This window comes from Sycon ciliatum, chromosome 9 (assembly GCF_964019385.1).
Source record: "Sycon ciliatum chromosome 9, ocSycCili1.1, whole genome shotgun sequence".
Classification (NCBI taxonomy): domain Eukaryota; kingdom Metazoa; phylum Porifera; class Calcarea; order Leucosolenida; family Sycettidae; genus Sycon; species Sycon ciliatum.
This window is the reverse complement of record NC_088651.1, coordinates 12,967,934-12,977,429: the sequence shown is the minus strand read 5'-3', so window position 1 is coordinate 12,977,429 and position 9,496 is coordinate 12,967,934. Positions and strand designations below refer to the sequence as shown.

Below are 9,496 nucleotides of genomic sequence, written 5' to 3'. Positions count from 1 at the left end.
CTACATGTTTGTGTCCGGTATGAGTTTCTTGCCACATTCATCAGTGGTATGACGTAACTTTTAAGGTATAACAGAGAACAACATAAAAATATATACATTCGGTACAGAGATAATGAAAGTGCCAAAAACAACGTCAAATGTTAAGGGGGCAGCCTACCCATAAATTTCATATGGCATTCAATTGACCGTAACTTTGGTGTTTCTCAGTGGATTTGAGTGAAATTTTGACCACACACTCCTGCCACTATGCTGTCCCTCAGGACATGATTTACAAGTTCTTGCGCCTCACTGACAGGCTTTCCAGGCCGGAAAAACTCAAATTTCCGGCATAGTGCCACGGTGTGCGAGCCACCCAGGAGCCAAACAAATGCATTTACAATTTTTTCACATTTTCGTGCCCATTCTGTCCGTGCGCGGGACCCAAACCTAAAACAAGTCCAGAAGCAGCCATGGGTGGTGGGGTAGGGCCCCTCAACGTGGCCCTGGAATCTGTCACAACGGAACGAGTGGGCGTTCTCTCACGGACTCCCACAGATCCAAGTCAATTTTTGAATTTTTTTAGGTTTAGCACGTGCTACGAGGTCGTACCTTTGATACAACATCCAGTGCTGGGACCTCCACAGCAAGCCATTTCCACAGCGCTGCACGCCAAATCCAGGATGCCCTCAGAAACCGGCAAAGACTGCCACTCACGTTTCACTACTGCCTAGTACTGAATCCTACCTGACTTCTTGACACGACTCAAACTTGCCAAAGTCACTAAATCAACGTCAACTACAATAATCAAGCCACATATCTGCAACGTCACGAGGGTGCTGGCAAAAGTCCTGCTGCACGGCGGCGGGCTTCGCCCGCCGCCGTGCAGCCCAATACGTGGTTTTTTAACGTGGTTTTTTGGACACTTTCGCGTGTTTCCATAATACGGCAAGTTGCGCACGGTCTGCTCACATTCAAATACAGTGCTGCCAACAAATGACAGCATGCAACAACAAAATCTTTCCTTGCAAGGGCACATTTTCGGCCATAACTCTTGAACGGCTGGTCAGATAGGGACACAATTTTCAGAGAATTTTATTTTTATTTTTTTTATTTATTTCACCTTCCCGTGGCCAGAGAATATAGGCCAATATGGAGGGAGGGGGGCGGTAGCCAGCCATGGCAGTAAACAAAAACAAAGCAAAAATAAATAAATATTACACATTACTGGAGGCAAAGAGAAACAAATGTGGATGAAGAACAAGCAGTTATTAGAACACGAGCTTCGTGTTGGCCTTGAAATCCTTTAGCGTACAAGACGATTTTACTGATTGAGGCAGGGCCAGCCAGAGAGAATATGCAGCAAAAAACGGAGATCTGGTATAAGCTGAGGTTCGGGCTTTAGGTAAAGTGCAGGGATTGCGCGTAGGACGAGTGGGAAGAAACCAGTTATATTTACGCAAATGTGGCGGGGCTTTGTCAAGACGAATAGAATGAACAACAATACACAGTTTTCGATCCGCTTGACTAGAGATAGGGAAGGTGTTAAACATATCATACAGCTCGGCAGAAGGAAAGTATGATGGTTTGCGGAAAAGGACTTTGAGTATCCTCTTATTGTGGACTTCCAGGGTACTCATTAACAATTTACTAAGTAGAGATGAACAGGCGGTTGAGCAATAGAGAAAATGGGGAGAATATAGCAAGGATAAAAAGGCGAATGCATTCAAGCGGCAGGTGGGAGCAGTGAGACACGAGGTAGCCAACAGCTTTACTGACTTTGCTACAGATATAGTCGACATGTCTACTAAACGATAAGTCTGAGTCAATGACCAAACCAAGATGTTTGTGTTGTTTTACCACTGTGAGGTCTGTGAGGGATCCGGGAAGAGTGAATGCATAGGTTGGCTCTGAGTTCGGCAGGAATAATATCTCAGTCTTGGCGATATTAGGTCTTAGTCTCCAGGTAGTCATCCACTGATGGACTTCGTTGATACCGCGCTGGAGACTGTCTCGCAGCCTGTCTAGACACTCATTGAACCGGAGCAGTGCAGTATCGTCAGCAAATAAGGACACCCCTTCAACATGACTGGGAAGATCATTTATATACACTAGGAAAAGGAGGGGCCCTAGGATGGATCCCTGGGGCACTCCGGACAGAACAGGTGAAGCATCTGAGAGAGTTCCACCTACAAAGACAACTTGCGTTCTGTCGGATAGGTAGTCTGTAATCCACTCCAGCGCTGCTGAGTCACACACACCGAAAACTTTGGAAAGTTTAGCAAGTAATGCACGGTGCCACACGGTGTCGAAAGCTTTCTCGAGGTCGAAAAAGCACATGGCAACTTTCCACCCCATATGACGTTGGTCGGCAATGTTTTGGATCAGCTTGGTGAGCTGTAGAGCGGTCGAGTCACCACGACGAAACCCAGATTGCGCGGGATCCAGAGCAGGAGAAATATGATTATACAATTGATTGAAGAAGAGCCGTTCGCAAAGTTTGGAAATACAGGACAGGAGGGAAATTGGGCGATAGTTACTAGCTTGAGATTTGCTGCCTTTGCACTTGTAAATAGGCACAATTTTAGCCAGTTTCCAGTCAGTAGGGAACTTGCCTGTGGTAAAGGAGAGGTTAAATAGGCGGCTAAGTGGAAAAGAAATCGCAGGAGCTAGCTTCTTTATCATATTGTTCGTGATACCGTCTAGCCCTGGCGCTTTCCCAGATTTCAGGTTTGAGATGGCTTTACGAACATCTGCTGTAGTGATATGAACGCGGGTGAATTGGCGAGTAAGACGAGTGTCATATTGGAGAGGGGGTATTACTAAACTTGGATCATCAGGCACCGCGACAGAGGTAAACTGCTTGTTGAGGATGGTTGCTTTTTGGAAGCTGTCGGACACCAGCAGCCCATCAGGGCTTGCAATGTCAGGGATGCCAGGTTTTACTTTGTGCGATCGCTGACTGCGGACAAACTGGTGAAGCGTAGTGCTGCCTGAGGTAAGTGTTGTTTTGATTGAACGAATGTACTGGCGGTGGCACCAGCGGGAGAGATGTCTCACCTGGTTCCGCTGTGCCTTATATGCTGATAGGTTGTAGTCCGTAGGGAATTTCTTGGAGAGGCTGAATAGGTCACGCTTCAACTTGATAGCCTTGCGTAGTTCAGTGGAAACCCATGGATGATATTTGCGTGCAGACCCTGGGGTTGAGGGAGTTCGATTTGGTTTTAATTTGCAGCTAATCATGCTCTTTCAACTGACGTAGCACTCAATATGAATTTACAAATTCGATTTTTCAGCGAATTTTTGGGTAGTCTGCCACCTTAATTGAATATTTCATGAAAGATGACGCTAGTTGCTAGAATAGATAGATCGTGATTACTGTGCACAGCTAGCGAGGTGATTGTAAGCGAGAAAGTGTGATGGCGAGAATGAATAGTGAATGTGAATTATATGAAAAAATGTGAGTGCAGTGACATTTCCCTTTTGCTAACAACCATCAGGTTAACTGAGACGAATATACACAGCTTCAAGGACTTTCCATTTCTTGAAAGTACTAGCACGTTACACAACACTAGGCCACGTACTGTATGTCTTGCGAGTGTGTTAACATGTGCCCAACTGACGAAGGAATAACAAACAGATAAAAACTGCAGCTTCTCGGATTCGCATCGACAGCAAGTTCATCCCCACAGAATTGCATGGCGTGAACGAATTCTACGTTGGTCATTATCCTCTGCAAATCCGCCCATCAGGGCTTGCAATGTCAGGGATGCCAGGTTTTACTTTGTGCGATCGCTGACTGCGGACAAACTGGTGAAGCGTAGTGCTGCCTGAGGTAAGTGTTGTTTTGATTGAACGAATGTACTGGCGGTGGCACCAGCGGGAGAGATGTCTCACCTGGTTCCGCTGTGCCTTATATGCTGATAGGTTGTAGTCCGTAGGGAATTTCTTGGAGAGGCTGAATAGGTCACGCTTCAACTTGATAGCCTTGCGTAGTTCAGTGGAAACCCATGGATGATATTTGCGTGCAGACCCTGGGGTTGAGGGAGTTCGATTTGGTTTTAATTTGCAGCTAATCATGCTCTTTCAACTGACGTAGCACTCAATATGAATTTACAAATTCGATTTTTCAGCGAATTTTTGGGTAGTCTGCCACCTTAATTGAATATTTCATGAAAGATGACGCTAGTTGCTAGAATAGATAGATCGTGATTACTGTGCACAGCTAGCGAGGTGATTGTAAGCGAGAAAGTGTGATGGCGAGAATGAATAGTGAATGTGAATTATATGAAAAAATGTGAGTGCAGTGACATTTCCCTTTTGCTAACAACCATCAGGTTAACTGAGACGAATATACACAGCTTCAAGGACTTTCCATTTCTTGAAAGTACTAGCACGTTACACAACACTAGGCCACGTACTGTATGTCTTGCGAGTGTGTTAACATGTGCCCAACTGACGAAGGAATAACAAACAGATAAAAACTGCAGCTTCTCGGATTCGCATCGACAGCAAGTTCATCCCCACAGAATTGCATGGCGTGAACGAATTCTACGTTGGTCATTATCCTCTGCAAATCCGTCCCTGTTCAAAGGGAGTCACGCTCCCACACTCCGTCACCACGTAGTGCAGTCCAAAATAGTTTCACTAGCTCACAGTCATAGCACCGCTGATTTACAAAATCATGGATCTAGTTTTGTGTGAATCCATATTAACGATTAGACGGTCTTCCTTCACATCAGAGTTAGATTTTGACTTCTGAAGTCATAGCGTTCCAGTCTTGTGAAGCCTCACGACATTGATATGTTGGTGTTATGTTTGTATCATACATTTCATTGCTCCTACGGCGTTAACGTTGCTAAGCATCACTGTGCTTTTTCATTCTTATCAGCCTTGCTCAACTTTTGCCATGGCCCAGTTGCACCAGTGGCGTGAGCCGCGAGATGGGAGCGATTTGGGGATTTCCGGGTTTCGCGGTCCTCGCATCGCGCAATGCATCCCAAAAAAGCTGATGTGAATCCTGCTTCATCCTTGACACATGTCGTATCGAAGTTGAGGGAAGAAAAGAACATGCCCTGATTGTAACTGTTGTCATGGGATGTGGTGAATCTACATTGCATGTAAACCTTTCAAAAACCACTACATTTACATTGAAACGAAATTGAACTATTATAGAAAACCTACTTTCCAGAAATAACACCAAAAAGAACAGCAGTGACACTTACATGTACAAGTGTGAATTTTAACAATGACAGCGAGAGCAATCCCGAATGCATGTGCTAACAATCAACATGTAAATGAAAAATGAGAAAAACAAGAGAAAGCAAGGAAAATGCGCTCGCTGTTAGTGCTAAAATTCGCACTTGTAAACTTCGCTGCTGTTGTTCTTGGTGCTATTTCTCTAACTCAGGTTTTCTGAGATAATTTTTGTTTCAGTGTCCTTTAGTTCAAGCACGATTCTTGATGACTGTTTTTCGAAAACTTGTTTGATTCCTAGTTTTCTCTACATTATTACTTCCTACTTTCATCTTTTTTAACACATTGTCTCCCCCGTTATACATTGCATTAATAAAGCATACGCAAATGTCGATTCAGCATGTCTTATTGATTGCGGTTAGCAAATTATTGTCTCCTCGCCGTTTGTTAAACTTTTAAAGCACTCCAGTATACCAGATTTTCACTGCGCATATTGGCATGAAGTGCGCTATTGGTTGCAAAACACAAGGAGAATTGATGATTCCAAATATATGTAATTGAAACGCATTGTGTTAGTGCTACATTGCTTGACACACATGTATGTGGTTGCCATTCAGGAATCAAGTGGTTTTAGTATCGACCACCCAGCCAAATTGTCAATTCACATATCGCATAATGTAAGTCATGTTTTACTATCTTGTTGTTGCTCCACTGTCCCATGCATACAGCACCGGTATCAGCTCAGTCCGAGTTTGGAGATGTCCTACATTCAAATTGCCAAAGTCATCTACATCGCCACCGTGGTAGCTAGCCTGCATCACAGCAGCAGCATGGAGTTCATGAACTGCGTGTTCGGTCGCAAAGATCTTAATGTTTTCGAACACAAAAGGAAGTCAATTGTGCTATTATCAAGCCTAGCGCTGACACTGCCCAAGAACGTCGTGAATACTTTTCCTAGGTGGACAAGCACTGAGCAGTTGATGTCACTCGCACAAAAGCAGCACCTGTCCGTGTATGAAGCTTGTACCTACCTTCCAAACCTTTCACTGACGTTGATCGAAGAAACGTCCAATGTGAAAACAAGTTTCTTACCTTCTATGTACAGACTTGAAACCCTGGTGAAATTGTCGTTGGAGAGTTGCAGCTCCATTGAACAGTACCAAAGAGCAATCATCAAGGTTTTAAAGAAGGATAGTTCGAAGATGGTCCAATACTTGTCCGCCACGAACCGCTCTAGCAGGCTAGTGAGCATTGCGAAAGGGTTTTACAGCGTCGCAAGGCGAGATACGACAGTGGTCTCATTACTTAATAATGAGTATTTGATCGCACATCTCACACAGTGCTTAGCTAAGCCTTGGATCTATAACCCCTTCCATCATTTTATTATGAATTATGGAAACAGTGACATTGCTTCTGCTGACGCATTTGCCTCCCTTAAGTGGATTGACGCGACTACACTGCTCGCAACAACACACTCTGTGATCCATCTGATGATCACCAGCAACCTGCAGACATCTCAGGTCGAGGATTACTTCACGGCTATCTTTGAGTACACCAAGCTCTGGAAGAGTTTGCCACCGTCCCGTCGCCCCAGGCGTGACGATCTATACAGTGGCTTGGGTACCTACATACTTGGGTCATCACCAGGGTCAGATTCGCAGAGAATATTGACCAAAGTCGAAGTCCTCAACGCTATGAAACAATATGGCGATGAACTTGCCGCCAATGCGAACCCACAAAGCTGATTTATATCTTCTTGTTTATCCTTCTTCGATGGAAAGAAATGATGAACCACTCGCCCAACCAAGTTCTGCGCTGTGGTTGACTATTTTGAATTTGGTGACTTTTTCATTTCAGTTTCAGATTTGGAAGCTGACTGAGTACGCCTTCCGATCCTGATAGCACTAACGTTACATATGTTCCTCTCTGCCCAAAGCCCCAACCATTACCATGGCTCACTTTCACTTCTGTTAGCTTTTCTAGCCCCCCCCCCCCCCCCCCGTATCTAGTTGGTCTTCTACTTTGGTTTTGGTGAAACGAATATTCGAATATTCGAACATTCGTTCGGTTGGTCACATTCGAATATTTTAAAAGTCGCATTCGAGTATTCGTGACGTCACTTCGAATGCAGTGCATGTACATGTACATGCATGCACGCCAAACACAGTACAGACAGTGAGTACAGCCTGCCTGTGACTTTGCACTGCATGCTTGCACATGTACATGTGTAACAGGTAGCCGAGTGGTAGGCGCGGTGAAATCAACAAGAATTACTTTTATTCTACTTTCAGGTACACACCTGAGATATAATTATTAGTGAAAGAAGAAGCGGCAAAATAAATAATTTTCTCTCCGGTGCTCACCTAGAGGTTGCCTACTTCTTCTTCGAGTTAGCTTTCGTTGCTATCTAATCTAATCTTCTTAAAACAGAAAAACGCAGCTGCTTTTATGCAGCAGGCGCCGTACGCTTATATGCGGAGATACAACATAAGGTCGTTCCGTATTAGTTCCGTACTGCTTCCGTATTGGTCGGGCAGGGATACTACACCCTACCTTCCTACAGATAATCACGCCCTCGTGATTTTCACAAAATTAGTGAAGTGTTACGAACACAGCGTCAACCGGAAGATGGCAAATTATATCGGAAATGATAACGTTCAGAGTAGACAGAAGAAATGAACTGATAACAAATCATAAAGTAGAAGCACACCAGGTTCACACGATCTCACGGGGTCAAAAGGGGAAAGAACTGTCCTCCAAATAGGACCTGAAAAACCACAGCACTCTTGCTGCACAACGCTGGCACAACCCGCCAGGATCATCGCAGTTCAAAAACCGAACTGAATACACTATAACTATAAGGGGCGTTGTCACACACATTGTCCCAGGTTAGCTGGGTAAGCCGTGGCTCACCATGATCAGACGCCTACCAAACTAAACTGGATTCACACACTCGCATAAAGGAAGACTGAAGAGAACAGGGCGACTGAAGGAAGACAGGAAAGAAAATGCCATACCTGGAATCAGCGTTAGTAACCACGGCGGCGGCTGGAGCTATGGCGGAGGTCAAGCCAGGTTTTATCTTCATCTCGGTTGAGCCGGTCACTCAGAGCGGCTAGCTCGGCGTCAGACAAATGACCTCCCTCCTCGTCTTGAATCGTGGTCTTCACATTGTCGATAGCATCGCTTTGCGCGACGTAAAGAGTGATGGTCTAGCCAGGAAGAGTGTTGGTCTAGCCAGGAAGAGTGGTGACGAAAATCTGCTTCCCACCACGAAGGCGAAGTACCAAGTGAAGAGTGGGCTCCTGCGTGCCGGCGAAAATCAAACACTGCTGGTCTTGGGGAATACCCTCCTTGTCTTGGGCAGCAGCCTGCCTTTTGTCGTCCTCATCAGCTTCGCCATCACCACAGGTAGTATAGGTAGAGGGTCGCTTGGAATCGCCATCGGAGTGTCCAGTGAGTGCCGTGCGGAAAGAAGGGTGATCCACGCTAGCACCCTGACTGTGCTGCAGGCTAATAAGAAGGGCCAAGCCCAGGAAGGCAAGAAACATGATTCTCATCTTGATTCGTCGCAAGGAGCTGCAGCGGGTTGAGCCATGGGGGTCTGGGGTCGAATCACGTTGTTCTATTTAAAACTACACCGCTGCCACCAATGTAACAGGTAGCCGAGTGGTAGGCGCGGTGAAATCAACAAGAATTACTTTTATTCTACTTTCAGGTACACACCTGAGATATAATTATTAGTGAAAGAAGAAGCGGCAAAATAAATAATTTTCTCTCCGGTGCTCACCTAGAGGTTGCCTACTTCTTCTTCGAGTTAGCTTTCGTTGCTATCTAATCTAATCTTCTTAAAACAGAAAAACGCAGCTGCTTTTATGCAGCAGGCGCCGTACGCTTATATGCGGAGATACAACATAAGGTCGTTCCGTATTAGTTCCGTACTGCTTCCGTATTGGTCGGGCAGGGATACTACACATGTATGTGCATACTGGACTGCCAATGTTGCACAAAACATGACTGTATGAACTTCGAAGTAGCCTTATGTGGCAGTGCATTTTATGTGGCACTACCGTTTGTCTTACCTAATACTGACAATATCCATCAAATGACTGAGAGGAGGGCATGTGGTGTCATCCGTGTTACCCGATAAAAAGAATATTCGTACGTTCGTTCGTTAAGCCAAAGAATATTCGGCCACTGGGTTTTGACATTCGTTCGCCATTATTTTATATTATTCTATGCTTCAAAAAGAATAGAATGGTATACTGAGCTTGGGTTGGCTGTGCATTGAGCACTCTTTCGAGGACCACACCCAACTTTCCGT

The 9,496-nt window shown here is 45.1% G+C and overlaps 1 protein-coding gene across 1 annotated transcript in view; it reads right to left on the bottom strand.

Moving 5' to 3' along the window:
- The window catches only part of LOC135824268 (uncharacterized), a 45,711-nt gene continuing 36,215 nt past the window's right edge, over window positions 1–9,496 (bottom strand). The window contains exon 17 of the mRNA XM_065336999.1: window positions 1–57. Within this exon, the coding sequence (XP_065193071.1) occupies window positions 1–57 (57 nt within the window). The remainder of the gene's footprint in view (window positions 58–9,496) is intronic.